The following is a 15,656-nucleotide window of genomic DNA, read 5'->3' as shown; positions in this document are numbered from 1 at the left end:
CCCTGGCCTTACGCCTGGGGACCAAACAGAGAGGAGATGCGAGGGAACCCATTGCACCGCCTCGATGTACGAGACAGGAGCTCATCAGGAGCCGGACAGCTACTTTTATAGTTGAAGGACGCGAGCCCCCTTCCCTTATCATCCTGAAACACGGTCAGTAAAGGAGCAAGCTAGAGTCGGCCCGCAAGAGCAGCTGCACCAAGAATGGCGCTTTCAGATCAACATGATCCCGCGAGTAGGAACTCTACAGGCGCCACAAATAGGTGAGAGGGCAGAACATTTATATGACGGACATAGTAGTGGTCATATGAGCGGACAAGACTACTGTCTCATCCAACGAACGTACCAGTACCAGTCATAATCCTCGGCCGCCATATCTCTATACCAGCAGAAATGGCCCAAGCTATCCAGAGGAACGAGAGAGTACTATTGAGCTCCAATCCACTATCTCACACCTGTCCAATGCACATCCAAGACCCTCTCATTCAGCATCTTTTGTCCATGATTAGGACTGGCTGGCCCAACCAGGTACTTGGCATTTTCGGCCTTCGTCTGCTCGTACTAACAGTGCCAGTCTGAGCAAGACGAGATGACTGACCTAACTGACTTCTGCGAGTACCTGTACGACACTGGGTCTACCTTCGGCAGTCTCGAGCTGAACCTTCCTTTTCTCGCCAGGTTTCCAAGCTGGACTGCTTTCGAAAATTATATCCTCGCACGGAAATGTCGAGCCGTTGGGCTGATCCTCGGGCTCTGCGCCATGGACGACCTGTTGCTCGAATGTGAGAGCCAGATTGTTTGTACAGCAGATGTACTTGAGGGCAGGTCATTGTTCAATGGGGCATTGTGGACAGACTACCATCCAGCCTGGCAGTTCTACGGAACTGGGGGCTACGATGGCTCTCCCATTTGTGCAAGCTGTGTTTTTGAAGGGAACCACACGGGTAGAAGGCATTCGCAATGCCCTCTTTAGCTAGCTCCAGAAAAAGGCGAAGTAGACAGCGCACGAGGCTGTACAGGCCAGAAGTGGACGCACTTCGGATATAAGTTTCAGTAGAGGTGACCCCTTTTTCTGATATGGTCATGGAATAGTTATGCGTGCAATGTTCCCAGCGAACCAAACCTCAAATGGCCTACATATGGTGCGCGTATCTGCGCAGTATGGCTGTGAATGTACTGAGGCATTCCTTCGACCATGCTCAGCTATCTCGGCACTGCTCCAGGAAGGTTACTCCCTGGAGCGGACTGGCGAGCTTCAAGCCTCTTGGCGGGATGATTGCCCTCTGCACAAAGCCTTCTTCATACGCAAGGCCCTTGTCAAAGTTCGCAGAGAAAAGGTGAAGCCAGAAGAAGAGCAGTCTTGGGCCTGGCTTCGTCACATCATCTACAGCCGCTCGTACTTCGTTCAGCAGGGTCACCACGAGTCCTGGCTCGTCCTGCTCCGTCTGTGGTGTATGATCATCACTGAGGACCTCTCACGTGTATCGTATATGGCATCATCCCAGATGACTCAAGCTGTCCAAACAGCAAGCGACATGGAAGGTCAAGTCATGAGAGAGGCATACCATCACTTATTCCGCTGGCTGATTGACTGTGGGGGACAAAATGCAGGAGGGCCTTCACACGACGAGAACCTGACGACCACAGTTATGTACCAGCACTTGGAATACAGTCCTTCCATCTTCAGCCGCTTATATCCTCGTCCGAACGATCGCCTACCGCTGCAGACCTCAGCGTTCGACTATGCTACGATGCCATGGGAGGTTCGACCGCTATTAGGGCTGGCTCTTGATCCAGTAGTGGCGCCTTTCGCTAGCGAACCTCCTGCATCTCAGTCGCGGGCGTAGAATAGCCACGATATCGCGCTGGCATGTAGTGTAAATAGTTGTTTCCTCGTATGGCTGTTTCTCGAAGGACCAGTTTCCATTCAAGAATATTTGGAAGGGTGGTGTGTTTCAAACGATCAACAACGAGCTGGAGCTTGCTCAAAGGCGTTGTAAGACGGGTGTTGTTCGCATTAGTCTATCTCGCTCAGAGCTCGTTTTCATCATCTCTAGTCGTTATAGTATCGTTTCAGTTCCTCCATTTAGTAGGTTTTTAATCGCCTGTTTAAGAGGCTTATCCACTACAACACGGTCTCGCGGGAGGACCAGGACCGTGTTGATTCCACTTGACAAAGCACTACCTTGCACTTGCTCTGGGAGCAACGACTTAAAAGAGGTCGAGAGAAACGCAAAGTCCTGCTCTTGAAGCTCATACGCGACCTTCTTTACTTCATTTTCGTCGGAAGGGTCAACGTGCGCTGTAAGAACAGTCTCTAGCTGTCCATATCGGAATGTGCGGAAGTGAATGGGATGATGGGCGGGAGAATGAACGGGTGAGTTCACTTCGGCCGTGCTCGCCCATAATCGAGCTTGTCGCTTTACTGCTTGATGACTCGGCAGCTCATTCGCCCTCTTTGTTCCACTTTCCTGGCGAGGTAACGAGATGTCATCAGCTTCACTTTGTGTATTCTCGATCTCGCTCGAGTCGGCTGACGAGATACTGGATGGCGTCAACGCTCGGGGCAAGATATGACCGAGCTGAGGCATAGTACCAAAGAAAGCCGTGTAAATGGACTGTAGTACGAAAAATGAGGTAACCGTCGATGGTATATGGTCGCGATGGAGATTAGGAATAAACAAGTACTGTTTGTCTTGATTGAATGTATCTTCGTATGGCAGCCCGCTTCGTTTCTTTGTGCTTGCACTACTCTCACGCTGCGGCAGATCCCCGGTTGTGATGGGGACATCCTCCTGGCTTCTTAATCTCATGATTTCGGGCGATACAAATCCAATCCGGCCTGCAAACGTCGCGAACTTTTGCAAGGACTCCAAATGTGCTCTACTCAGCTCGACTTTCGTCAGCAACCTCCTCGCCCTACCATCTCGGGCCTTCGGGAGGTCTCTGAAGTTCCTCAGAGCATACAGCCACAGCTGTCGTCGCGCGATCTCAAAGCGTACCTCTGAGGAGGCGTCCAACTGATAATACTCACCTTCGGCTATTTCTACCAAGATGCCCCTATTACTAGGATCACCTGGATAGCAGCCCTTGATTATACTGTATATGCTTATTGGCGCGCTCGACACCACGCGACATGGAGGGTTTAGTACACCGCTTAGTAATGGCATAAGGTGACTAATGCTTTGAGCGCATGAGTCCAGAAGCTTCAAGTCGTCAAGGAGGGTAAACAGGGAGGGAATTGTGTGACCTATAGACCATAGGCCCTGTCTGATGATCAATCTCTGTTCGGTGCTGAAGTTCTTGAAGATTGTGCCTCTCTCCATTCGCGAGTCAATCTCCTCAGCATCGTGCGTCGATACCATCGGGCATCGCCCTTCGATAGCCTTTACAGTATCTGTGTCCAAGTCAAGCAGAAGCCCTTCGAAAGGTACGATCGCCTCCCAGTCCTCTGTAACGCGTCGTACATAACAAATAACCTCCTTATATCCCCGAGCTTAGCCTTCAGGGGGACTTGAGTAAAGCGGCCGTGGCACATACCTCGCTATATCTAACGTATTTGTGCCATTGACTGACACTCCAGCCATCTCTGAGCGCCGGAACCGCCAAGGGTTTATCAAAGGCTGCAGCAAGGCCTTCACTTCGCAGTATTGCGCGCACACATCTCAGCGCATGTCGTGAGGATAATTGTTCTAACAACCGCACTTGCCTGTCGTGTTGGCCTAGTAGGCTGCACTCTCGAATTGAACAGTAGAGCTCCACGTCCCTCGTTGAGTCTGGCTTTCTCTTGCTCATCGCAAAGAGTGTATTGAGTCCTGTGTCTGGCGGATGTGCCGAGGAGTCCGAACTTGAATTCTCCCGAGGCTCCAAAATGTGCTCCCGCAGCCACTGCATCCCAAGCCCGGTGGCCACCGACCTACTTAAATCAATGGAAGCACATACGCTCCTACGCTGCCCGTCGGCATAATACTGAGCAATGAGCAAGGATAACACGAGATTTACTCAAATCTACATCAATGACCCGAACAGCACTCATCGAAAGGGCGTGCCTAACAAACGGCAGCCCGTTGCCTTGGAACCAGCGACACCACCCAGAGAACGCAAGGTTATCAAAACGAAGGATTCTGAGAGCCTAATTCAGATCAGGGATACTACCAACCCTGTCATTGAGACTATCGTTCCATCGAACCAAAGCAAGACCTCTCGTGTGAACCTCCTGGGAGCGCAGCCCGGAGATCCTTGGCAAAAGTACACCAAAATCCTTACTTGGTTTGATCTCGGTAAGGAAACCTGGCTTGCATTGGAACAGTCATCGCCAGGAAGATTTGTGAACATCAGATCAGTAGCCGCGGCGAGTCTTTATGATATCCAAAATCGTCGGCATACAAGCTTTGTTTCAGCACTCGAGGCGTTCTCAATGAATAAGGACGTTTACGTCATTTTTGAGGTGATGCAGCTAAGCCTTCTGCATGTCATTTCATGTACTCGGTACCCTAGTCCCCACGAAGGCGCTGCAATTCTTGGACAAGTGAGTACTCTCCTCCGACACACGTCCCAGTGGCTAATAAACAGATCATTGATGGCCTGGCTTTTCTGGAAAGCGAGAATCTAGAACACCCGTTACTAGACTGGGAATTTATTCTGGTGAACAACAATGGTGAAGTCAAGATATGTAAGCAGCGAAAACGCAGTCTGGAGAACGGACTGGCTCTAATGAAGTGCATCAGCTTGCTGTGAAGCGTGTCAGCCCGTCAATCCGGCACGAAAGCACTGGGTAGCAGCCCGGATCAACACAATCACGCAAGGCTTGGTCAACAAGAATGAAGGCAGAGAGGGCATCCATAACCGGCAGTGGCTTTCTAATGGGGACGCAGTGTCTTTTGTCGCTGCCACAACATCAGCACAGACTGCGACCGAGCTACAGCAGGTACTTGGCCCCCCATGATATTCCGATTCGTGTTACTAATGGATGTTCTAGCACGAGTTTCTTAAGAAGTTCGGGCGAAATGGCGCATTGTGGGACTGCGGCTCCCTGCTTATTCTAATAGCTGTTAGTCAGGTACAGGCTCACCCACGAGAGTATAAGCTTGAAAACCAAGTATAACTTTACGAGGCTCGTGTTAGTCACATCTCCAAAAATGGAGCCAGGTGTAACAAAGGAGTTGAGCCGGAAATAGCATAAGGCCGACATGAGAGACTGTATATATGTACTATTCCCTCTCGAGAGTGTCTCAGAATCCTAGCTTTGCATGAGATGTAATGGATGATTTGCTAAGCGTGCAACTTCCCGCCCATCAAGTCTATGCTTTGTCTCTTTGCGGTATCCTCATTGCGCTATTCATAGCGCGGCAGGTGTTGCCGCTTATCTACATCTGGTGTCGTGCTCTCTTTCTTCTGGTGCTCCGGTTGTTCAGCTACACCTTCATAATCAATCGCCATCGATGGGCAGGACCCTGGACCATTAGTCTCATCCTCGGTCGAGGTATATATGTGGTATCAAATGCGGTGTGCCTGCTACTGCCGCAGCCATCGCGAACAGAACTGGCATCACGAGCTGGCTATTTAGCAGCAACTAATATAACGCCACTCTTCCTGTCATTCCACTTAGACTTTCTAGCTAATTCTCTGGGCCTATCCCGTAAAACGACACAAGAAGTACACAAAGCGGCAGGGGTCATGACCTTCGCGCTACTGCTTCTCCACGTCTCTCTGTCTCTCGATCTTGAAGAAGTACTCGATCTATGTAGGATAATGGTAGGGTTTTCGATTCCCAAGATTGGTAGACCCCACTAACTTCCCAGGTATCGACCTCTGTAGGACTTATGGCGGTTCTCAGCATAGTCCCTCTCAGGAAGCATTTATACGAAGTCGCAGACAAGACCCATAAAGCCCTCGCAGTCATCATCGCCTTCTCCACATGGCAACATATAAGCACCACCGCTTATGTGCAACAGTGGTTGTTGTTTACCCTGATTGGAATGATCGGTCTTGTTCATGCTGTGCAGTTCTTGCTATTTCTGTACCGGAATATTCGCTGGGGCAAACCATTCCCTGAAGCAGATATTATAAAAGATGGGGTTATCGTGAGAATAGTCCTCCAGCTGCCGCGTCCGATCAAGATCGACGCTGGACAATACATCAGCCTGAGCATTGTGTCCCGGGCTCTCGGCTATTGGTCGTGGGCGCAAAGCCATCCCTTTACCATTACTTCGTGGTCCCCTCTAAAGCAGGACAAACTAGAGCTATATGTCCAATGCCGAGGCGGGCTAACCTTGCAACTTCTCAAAGAGGGCGTGCGGAATCATCTCGCATTCTTCAGCGGCCCTTATGGAAAATCACATTCCTTGAAGGAGGCTAAGTGTGTTCTGATGTTAACCACGGACTTCGGGATTATTGCGGTCTGTCCCTACCTGAAGAAGATTACTGCGACACACAAATGCCGTGCCCACCTTGTCTGGCACGTAAAGAGGCTTAGCGAGTTCGCTCCATTAGTAGCCTTACTGAATAACTATCTACAGGATCCAACCCTCAGAAGGGTAAGCTGATTATTGACTGAATCCTTCCTTTTGCGTTGAGACCTGACAGACCTCAGATCCTACAAATCTCCATTTACAACGAGGGTGCGACTCACAACGAAGCTTTAGGGGATCATGGCCGCGTAAACACTTTCCCTTACGCGCCGAATATAGCTGAGATCCTACAAAGTGAGGTAGATGGAGATTCTATTCCGGAAGTGGGACTGCCTTCCCGTCCACCTCCCTACGATCAAGATTCACTACTGGAATCGCAAGCGCGATATCAATCAGACAATGATCATATCCTCGTACTCGGTCAGTTTATCACATCCGCACTTTGACTTTGAGTCCAGTGTAATTGATTTGTTTGTTCTATCAGTGTCAGGATCGCATGAGCTCCGTGATACAACAAGGAAAGTAGCAGGGCGATATCTGAGCCGCGGCTTGATTCTTGAGGAGCTAGATTACCAGCAAGAGTAGGGGGAAGAATACGTCTCCAGTTGACAAGCGCCGTAGAGGTTTATGTCTGGCTAGGCTAAGTCAGGCCTGTAACGAGGTAGCGCTCCATTCATCTTGTGTTGAGACGCCGACGGCCTCTGCTCTCCTTGGGCTTCGCCAGCAGACTGACTAAGAGAGCTACACCTGAAATGGCTGTGAAAAAGCCAAATACTCCACGGAAACCATAGAGATATGCTTGTAGAATCTGCGCCTTTGTATCGCTTCCATCCGGAAGCTGGGAGAGTTCAGCGACGTAACTTTCACTGTGGATGGCAATTTCCTGAGATAGACCCTGCCAATCCAATTTCAGTGCCATGACATTCTGAAAGGCAGCAGTGCCGGCCGCAACTCCTAGAGCCATGCCAAATTGCCGGAGAAAGCCATACATAGCAGCGGCAGTGCCATGCTCGGGGCCGCTAGCCATCTGCTGGGTTGCATTGTTCTGCGCGTTTAGGACGGCACCATGGCCAAGACCGAGCAGGAGGAGAGTGACTACCCAGACTACCTGGTGCGTATCTCTGTCCCAGAGTAGAGTGAGTCCCGTCGCAAGTGTTGTTAGCCCCCATCCACCCCATATGGGATAGCCGAAGTGGCCTAGCCTTGTGATAACTATGCCCGATATTGCGGAGCCTACCACTAGAGCAACCGCCACGGGTATAATGGCCTTACCGGTTTCAAGTGCGGTAAAGCCTTTCACAGATTGGAAGTAGAATGGAATGTAATAGAGTTGACCGTATAGCTAGCACGTAGTTAGCAGGGCTATAGAAAAGTCCTCTTTGCAGCTTACCAAAAGACCTTGTAGTAGCCCACACACGTAAGGCGCGGTTGTACGGACGCTCCGGAACAAGCGCAGATGTAAGAAAGGTGACGTCTTAACGCGTGTCTCTAAGAACAGTGTAGCTGCTAAGCCACAAACACCGGCAACCAGCGGGGCAAGAGTCGGGGCGCTTGTCCAGCTGTACTGTACTCCGCCCCATGAGATGGCAATGAGAAACGAGGTAATAGAGGCGGTAAAGGAAACGCAGCCAAGCCAGTCAAAGTTGCCGAGGCGACTCTCTGGGATTGGAGTTTGCGGCATTAGAAGGATCATCACAAACCCAACACCACAGAAAGGGAAGACCAAGTAGAACACCCAGCGCCAAGTGGTATATTGAGCAATCGCGCCGCCGATAGTTGGGCCGGTACAATTTCCCAGAGCCCAGGCTCCGAGTCTGTTGCGTGTTAGCGTACTGAAATCAAGAGAGGATCACGGACTCACCCACATCATTGCGTACCACTTCGGCCGGAAGTCGAGCGGCACTATGTCCGTGAAGATGACAAGACTCAAGATAATAATGCCCCCGCCACCAATCCCCTGGAGGCATCGCCCCACAAGCATCACAGCGATTCCCTGTGCAACAGAGCACACGACAGAACCCGCTGAGAAGAAGGTGAGAGATACAAAGAGACAGTTGCGGCGTCCGAATATGTCACTCAATGCCGCAGCGGAGGGCATGGAAATAGTGTTGGCAAGCAGGTATGACGTGGCAATCCAGAAGCCCTGGGTCGTATCTATTCGCAGATCGACAATGATCGCCTGCGGTACAAATTAGCTCAGAAGGAGGTTCGGAAGCAGACGACGCTTACATGGAGCGATGTCACGAGGATCGAGGCATCGAGAGAGACCATTAACGAGAGAGAGGATAGTGTGGCCATGACGAGGTACTGCGCAGCGCTTGGCTTCCATGCCGCACTGGTGGCCTCGTTGACCTGGCTCTTAGTAGTACGCATGCTGTATGTCGGATCTGTTAATTGAAGTCGTGAATGAACCGTCGTCTAGCAGCTGAGGGCTTTTCCATTTACTAAATAACCATTTTAGGCTTTTATGAGTGCGAGGGCCGAGGTCGTTCTTGTGACATCCGTCATGCATCCAATATTGGAGAGGGCTGCTGGTCTTCCTCCGTGTCATAACACTCCGCCACTTATAGCTCCTGGATGCGACATGCTATATAAGCCCTGAGGCCTGAATGCTGGGGGCGCTTCTCAGTCGCAGCGTCCATCAGCCACAAGGTTTAGAAAATAGTGTCAATCGGAGAGCTCCTCACTACGATGAAGATCAGGCGATTCCTTCTTGCCACTGTGCCAGTCTTGCAGACTGGTATGGTGGTTGGCCAAGTTGACTCTGTTGCGCAGCTTGTGGCTGCTGCACCAGAGTGTACTGTCAGTACTACTGTCTACCCAGGTTGCGGTGCTAACTCTTGCTGCAGCGCTTCTGTATCGTCGATGCGTTTGCCGCCAAAGGCTGCAATGGCACCGATCTTGCGAGCTGTCTTTGTGCTGATATAGCCCTCCAAGCTGGTCTGTCTGAATGTGTACAGACTAGCTGTACCTTCGCGGATCAGGTAGGTAAGGCTCCCCAGACGTGGGAGTGGGCTTGACTAACTTGACTCAGTCGCCGGGAGGATCGAGACGGAGATCTGCGCCAGCTATCCCAAAGAGTCTCGCAGCTCAGAAGTCATAAGTGTAACCATTGCGGGATGTGTCATTGTCTTTCCTGTAATAGCACTCCGACTTTACAGCAGGCTCCGCTACGCCAAAGGGTTCTCAGGCGATGACTTCGCGACAATCGCTGCAGCCGTAGGTCATCATCTAGACCGCCTCTCACCGATACTAACGAAGCACAGATACTCTTAGCAGTGCTAGCTGCGATCAACTTGTATAATGCGAGTATCGGCTTCGGCATGCATTATTGGACTATCCCGGTAGAGACGGGGACCCTGATATTAAAGGTGAGACCAGTCCCGCCTGACCGCTCTTCCCGTAAGCATGCTGAACATCCTTACTAGTTATTCTACTTGAACTCCATCGTCTACATGGTTCTTCTCGTCGTCGGAAAGATGGCCATCTTACTAGTTTATCTGAGGATTTTCCCGGTTCCGACGATCCGCCACATTACCTGGGTTCTACTCTGTCTTCTTCCGGTGCTTGGGACTGTCTATACTCTTCTTACGGCTCTTCAGTGTATACCAATCGAGTCGATCTGGGACCGGCTTATTACGGCCCGACGCTGTATTGATATTAATGCTGTTATTTATAGTAGAGGCATTCTGAGTATTGTCGAGGACGTCGCCATTCTTGTCTTACCCATGAAGCAAATCTGGCAGCTGCAGATCCAGCGACACCGTCGAATAATCCTGGTCGCCCTGTTCAGTATCGGTTCCTTGTAAGCATTCCCGGCTTGAGGACGCTCTTGTAGCGGAAGGCTTACTCATTGTCAGCGCCTGCCTTACATCTATGATCCGCATGAAGTACGCCGTCAGTTACAGCACGACTTTTGATGCTACTTGGGACGGCGTAGACATCGTCGTGTGGTCGGCAGTGGAGCAATTCTGCGCGTTGCTATGTGGAAGTCTACCAGCACTACGACCGCTCGTCGCGAATGTTCTAGCGAGGACACAGGCTACCATGAGCAACGAGATGACCTGCGTAGGCGTCCAAGGCCAGTCAGCGCGAAGCAAGACTCCAGCGTCTCCAGCGCCTCCAGCGTCTCCGAGTGCATGCAATCAGAAGTCACCTCCCGTTGCAACGACGTCTGCCAATGAGCAAGAGGCGTCCTCAGATGCGATCCTTGTCACCAACACTGTGAGCGTGAGATTTCAAAGTGGAACGTGGCTAGAGGAAGGCTCTGAGAGCGATGGTCGCGACTGTCCAGGCAGAGGTAGTAGTGCAGTAGAAGCAACGCGCAGTCACGAGGCCAGGTGTGAAGCACAACCCTGAGAGCGTTTTATAGAGCGACACAGGCTTCCATGGTCCCTGTAACCTCGAGCCGAGTCGAACTGAGCCCGGATGAGGTGTAATTGAGCTGCTGATTGTTTTGTGGAGTAAATTTGCCGAGCTAGGTACGATCAACCATCAGATAGACTTGTATTGTCATGAAGTATCGTTGCCGCGATAGCTAGGATGGGAACCGGTAGCAAGCAGCTACGGGAAAGGCCGCCCTGAACGGGACACAACCCCGGCCTCCTAAGCCTTATGCCGTTGACTGTGCCAGTGATCTTGTGCCTGGCAAGCGTAGTTTACGCCCAGTCGTCTCGCAGAGGCAAGGCCTGGTCGAGTGTGGTACTTCCCAGCCAGCGATAGCGACCTCGCTCGAGACATGTCTCGTGTAGACCTCGGGTTCTCAAACAAGAGAGGAACGGTGCTGCCCCGTGATAGCCTTGCCCGGTCCCTGGTCCCGTGCCAGGGGCCATAGACAGTAGTCTGCCATATGTAGATGCGTGAGTGACACCAACGCTGTTGGAAAGCGTGGGTGGGCACTGCGAGCGTTACTCTCCGCCTTTGGCTAAGAAAGACTCTAGAAACCTTTGCTTTAGTGCGGCATGCAAGTGACGAACCTACCAGTTCGGGCTCAGGGGTCAGAACTATGTCCGCGTGCTAGTGGAGCAGTGTACACGCGGACAAGAAGTCAGGCCCTATCTGTGGATCAAGCTAAGCAAGCACCCGTTCGTGATCATGTGCGTGCCGCGCCGTTTGCGCGACAAACCTTGAATCATGTAGGTCGCCTGATACCAAGTACGATGTCAGACCCTTGTCCATGTCTCGGCATTTCATTCATCGTACGGATTACAGGGCACACAGCAATGGGGGGGCGTTGTGTGGAGAATGGAGATTGAGTCCGTGCCCGCTCTAGAAACGATGATGCCACGGGACACACGCCCTCTGCTTCTCCGAATGGGGACCAGGAAGCCAGAAATGGACCTGCTCCGATTGAGATCCGTGTCGGCGCGACGAGGACTCCGAGCTGTCAGGATCCTAGTGCGTATGTGCGAGTCATCGAGCATCACGCAATGAACCCTGCTCACGCCGCGCGTGCCTGGGGGAGTGCTGACATCCAATGGAGCGTGGACTTCCTAGTATGATAAGGCGCTCAGCAACTGGTTGAAATGGCCCATGCATGAGACGAGCGCTCATTGGGTCTGCAGCGAGTGCAATTCACGAGTAAGGCGCCATACGCGAGGTCGAGAATCGGCTCTTGTTCTACGAGCTTTGTGCAGTCGGCATCACAGGATACATAGAGGGGACACTTGAGGGAGCCAGAAGATGTCGAGGGAACCAGGTAAACGACCGAGGATCTCCAAAAGCCGAAAGTGGCTTGCCGAAGGGGGTGACATTAGACAGCAAGGGTCGAGGTATCATGGAGGACCCTGACATTTCATATCTCAGGGATGGGGTGCAGGGTCCCAGTTTGCTAAACAAGGGCCATGATTCAGTGCTCCGCAGCTTAAGTACCAAAGCGCTGTGCTCCATTAATGGAGGTCCTGCGCAGGTTCCCCACGGTGCCGAGAGCGAGGGGGACGCGTTCAGCCGGCAGTTCCCACGCCCCACAGTTTCGCAAAGGCCCCGGCTGGGCTGGGTTTAACCATTATTACGCACCCGGCAACTCAAATGGACATGTCAGGCACCTTCACGTCAAGCACAAGCATTATGCGCAGATATTTGAAGGGAGGGGACGGCATCTGTGTCGCCACCTTAGGCTTATTTAATCCGTAGTCTTGTTTTGTCTTAGTAGTCCGCTTCTTGTCCGCTAACTGCGAGAAACTCCTCGCGTCGCAATAACGAGATGCAGTGTAGCTGGGGTAATATGAGGCTTCGACTCTCCCCAACCACCCTAGTCACCTTATCGATTGTGAAGCCCATGGTCACGAAGTGGGAGTAGATGGTAATCTAGCAACTTAACTTGCACTGCAGGAATGCACAGCCCACCGCGGCTGCGCAACATATGTCACCACATCAGGAGATTGAAGTACTTGATCAGCCTGAAGCTCCGAGTAGTGGCCCCCAGCCGCCGCCGCCGCCGTGCGCATGGGTGCCTCTTGTTTGAACGTGCGTCCGAGACCGCCTCGGTGGCTAGTGAACGCCAAAACGTGCCTCTGCAGCCGCCCAAGCCCAGCATGCCCTCGTTCATAAGTGCTCGCCGTTGGGGCGTCTCCCCTGGCAGGGCACGCAGCGCGTCTCGCACGCGCTGCCCGTTCCATTCAGAGGTCCGTGCTTACACGATGTCGGCTAGAGACGCATGCACGCGGCTCTAGGCCGAGGATTTAGATGGGGGATGCCAAGGCTTCAATTTCTTATCGATCACGCTAGATAGGACTAGCACGATGTGCCTTACGAGCTTTCCTCTCGCAGAAAGACCTCAGAATCCTTCGGCGACACACAACCCCGCTTAGTTCTCACTTTGTCCAAACACAGGGCGATGGTGCCACGAGTAAGGCCGTCCTTGGACTAGTTGTAAGACTTTCAAGAAGGCATGGGGCGTGGGGCATGGCTCATATTGCGGAGAAGTTCATGAATATCTTATCAAAACATGTTAACATAAGTCTAATCGAAAGCAACCATAGAGGAAAACCACCACGTCTCTTCTACCAAGACATTCGAAGCGCGCAAGAACATCCTTGGTAACAGGGTTGGTAGATGGGAAGAAGAATAACCAGTGAATCAAACGGAATGACATGTAGACAATATTTTTGACAAGGTGAAGGTGTTTTGTACAGAGAGATATAACCAGGACAAGACGAAGGGGGTGATACAGACAAGGTGACAGTGCAACAGTAGTACAGTGAAGGCAACCTAGAGTATAACAGCCGCTCTACTTAGCACTCGGGGAGCCAGTTCGGGAGGTATTCTGCTTAATTTCCATCAGAAGAGCCATCACATTGGACATTTGCTGCTTCATCTCGGACGTTTCGTCCGTCATTTTATTCACGCGCTGTTCAAGGCTGTTGAGCCTAGTCTCGAATTGAGGCACTGCCTGACTGTTCGCCTGGGAGTGACTGCCGGAGCTCTGGCGCATGTCTGCGTGGTGATTAATGCCCTGGGAAACGCCGGAGCTGCCGTGGCGGTCTTGTTGTCCGACGGCCAAGCCCTTGTTGCTATAGCTAGCTTCGCGAGCCTCCCATGGTGTTAGAATTTGATCTCTGTCGCAGGCCTCTTTGATCGCGGTCTTTGCGTCCTTATCCCCCCAAACCTTGCATAGGCTCGATCTGGTGAGAATAGCCAGTGTACCGCTGTGAAGCTTAATACAGCAGTAGGCAACAGGATCTCTCTTCGGGGGTTCGCCCTTAACTACTGAGCTGGTTACCCAGAGAAGATCCTTGATATCGTTTCGATTCTTTTTAGACCACGTCGACTGTTCCTGGGCAAGGTTCATATGCCCCTCCTCTTTGGCGTACTCGTCGACCGCTCTTAGGCCAACTTTGTAGGCTGGCTTGAGATAGCGGACAGTTCTCCCAGCCTCCTCTATCTCGATACAGACCTGCCGGCCTTGAGAACCATTTCTTTTAACTCCTATAATGACAGACCCATCCGGCAGAACCTTAGTTGGCCAGGGATACACAATCTTGGTGGTTTCTTTCGAATGGTTAATCTGTCTGGTTGCTCCCGAGTCGGTAGCTTCTACGAACAGTGATGTTTGTTCATGCTGCTTTTTCCAAGCTTCATCTGCCGCTGAGATTGACCACTGCGTGGGGAAATGCTTTAGCTGAATCTCTTTGTCAATCAAGGATTCCTCTGCCATAATTGTTCTCTTTGCTTCTTCGTCCTCAGGGTTTGCCTCAAGACGGATACGCGCCTCTCTAATTAGTCCGTAATGTGTAATGAACCATTGAACGGGAATCTCCCAGTCGTGTTCATGGAGTTTCTCTTTGACATTATCCACTCTAATCTTCTCATTGAACTGCATGAGCTGTTGGCTGAGCTTGTCGTTGGTAGGGTCACTGGCCATCAGGTTGAAGACAGGTATTGCTTGTTGATAAACTTCACTAACGCGTGGGATCGGTACGGGATACTCAGGGTCATCGGTGGTCATACGGACATCGTCCTCTTCGGTATCAGACTCCATGCCCTCGTCCCAATCGAGTACCTGCTGGATCTCTTTCATTGATACACCTGCGGAGCGCGCAGCCATCTCGAGTTCTTGAATCCATTATAAACAATTGCACTCACTAACAAGTTATGGATGGATGCTTACTGCTCAAAGCCTTACTAGCTGGATCATCTGGGGAATCGTACCTTCTGGCACGACCCAACATACGCCCCATGTTCGTCCAGGCATCTTGAACTTCGCGAAGACTAGCACTATCGCCTAATCCTAGCACCTTCTTTGGGTTTTCCTTAAGCTCTTGATCGGTGAAATTTAGGATGGTTCTGATCATGGCCTTGGTCTGCTCAATCCCATGATCGACAGGAGTACCTGTGTTGTTACTTTGGCTTTCCGGCGGGGGAGTCGAAGCTTCAGGGGTCTGATGTCCCCCTGCCGCAAGTCGACGCTGATGGTCAGCTGCGACTCGCCCATCATCAGGCGCTGGTGTTGCTTCAGGGGTCTGGCGTCCCCCTGCGGCCATTCGACACCCATTGTCAGCTGCGACTCGCCCATCGTCAGGCGCTGGTGTTGCTTCAGGACTGAGTAAGCCGTTGCGACGTTCTGGTTCTTTGATTTTGTCCTGGGGGGTAATCACAGAAGGAATCTGAGTATCTGTAGACATCAAGGCGGTGGAATGAGACATGTTGGGAAGATGAGAAATGTATAGAGGGTAGCAAGGCACATTATATAGGTCTGAGATTGACCTTGATTTTGGCTTATCGCTACTCCGAGCGAAAGGGCCCACC

The 15,656-nt window shown here is 51.6% G+C and overlaps 6 protein-coding genes across 6 annotated transcripts; 4 read left to right on the top strand and 2 right to left on the bottom strand.

Annotated features, from left to right (window-relative positions):
• Positions 1 to 1,139: 1,139 nt before the first annotated feature.
• Positions 1,140 to 1,917, top strand: B0I36DRAFT_407002 (uncharacterized protein; the record flags this gene model as incomplete). The annotated part of the gene is made up of 1 exon (XM_046161834.1): positions 1,140 to 1,917. One exon carries the CDS (start codon positions 1,140 to 1,142, stop codon positions 1,845 to 1,847), a length of 708 nt encoding a protein of 235 aa, XP_046013418.1. The 3' UTR covers positions 1,848 to 1,917.
• Positions 1,918 to 2,876: 959 nt separating this feature from the next.
• B0I36DRAFT_347774 (uncharacterized protein) lies at positions 2,877 to 4,532 on the top strand (the record flags this gene model as incomplete). The annotated part of the gene is made up of 5 exons (XM_046156602.1): positions 2,877 to 2,998; positions 3,204 to 3,225; positions 3,264 to 3,430; positions 4,030 to 4,280; positions 4,498 to 4,532. The coding sequence occupies 5 exons, from the start codon at positions 2,877 to 2,879 to the stop codon at positions 4,530 to 4,532; spliced, it is 597 nt and encodes a 198-aa protein (XP_046013417.1).
• A 766-nt stretch (positions 4,533 to 5,298) lies between these two features.
• B0I36DRAFT_205301 (uncharacterized protein) lies at positions 5,299 to 6,530 on the top strand (the record flags this gene model as incomplete). Its single annotated transcript, XM_046148825.1, has 2 exons — positions 5,299 to 5,754; positions 5,802 to 6,530. Coding segments are annotated over 2 exons (1,185 nt in total), but the record flags the coding sequence as incomplete, so codon positions are not given.
• Positions 6,531 to 7,033: 503 nt separating this feature from the next.
• On the bottom strand, positions 7,034 to 8,783 carry B0I36DRAFT_286695 (major facilitator superfamily domain-containing protein; the record flags this gene model as incomplete). The annotated part of the gene is made up of 4 exons (XM_046151609.1): positions 7,034 to 7,752; positions 7,801 to 8,216; positions 8,268 to 8,589; positions 8,640 to 8,783. 4 exons carry the CDS (start codon positions 8,781 to 8,783, stop codon positions 7,084 to 7,086), a joined length of 1,551 nt encoding a protein of 516 aa, XP_046013415.1. The 3' UTR covers positions 7,034 to 7,083.
• A 482-nt stretch (positions 8,784 to 9,265) lies between these two features.
• On the top strand, positions 9,266 to 10,427 carry B0I36DRAFT_206000 (uncharacterized protein; the record flags this gene model as incomplete). Its single annotated transcript, XM_046148839.1, has 5 exons — positions 9,266 to 9,398; positions 9,445 to 9,633; positions 9,696 to 9,781; positions 9,839 to 10,215; positions 10,271 to 10,427. Coding segments are annotated over 5 exons (942 nt in total), but the record flags the coding sequence as incomplete, so codon positions are not given.
• Positions 10,428 to 13,638: 3,211 nt separating this feature from the next.
• Positions 13,639 to 14,973, bottom strand: B0I36DRAFT_241668 (uncharacterized protein; the record flags this gene model as incomplete). Its single annotated transcript, XM_046149854.1, has 2 exons — positions 13,639 to 14,388; positions 14,449 to 14,973. Coding segments are annotated over 2 exons (1,275 nt in total), but the record flags the coding sequence as incomplete, so codon positions are not given.
• Positions 14,974 to 15,656: the final 683 nt, after the last annotated feature.

This window comes from Microdochium trichocladiopsis (assembly GCF_020744255.1).
Source record: "Microdochium trichocladiopsis strain MPI-CAGE-CH-0230 chromosome Unknown B0I36scaffold_4, whole genome shotgun sequence".
Taxonomy (NCBI): domain Eukaryota; kingdom Fungi; phylum Ascomycota; class Sordariomycetes; order Xylariales; family Microdochiaceae; genus Microdochium; species Microdochium trichocladiopsis.
The sequence above is the reverse complement of the archived record's forward strand: the minus strand, read 5'-3'. Positions and strand labels throughout refer to the sequence as shown.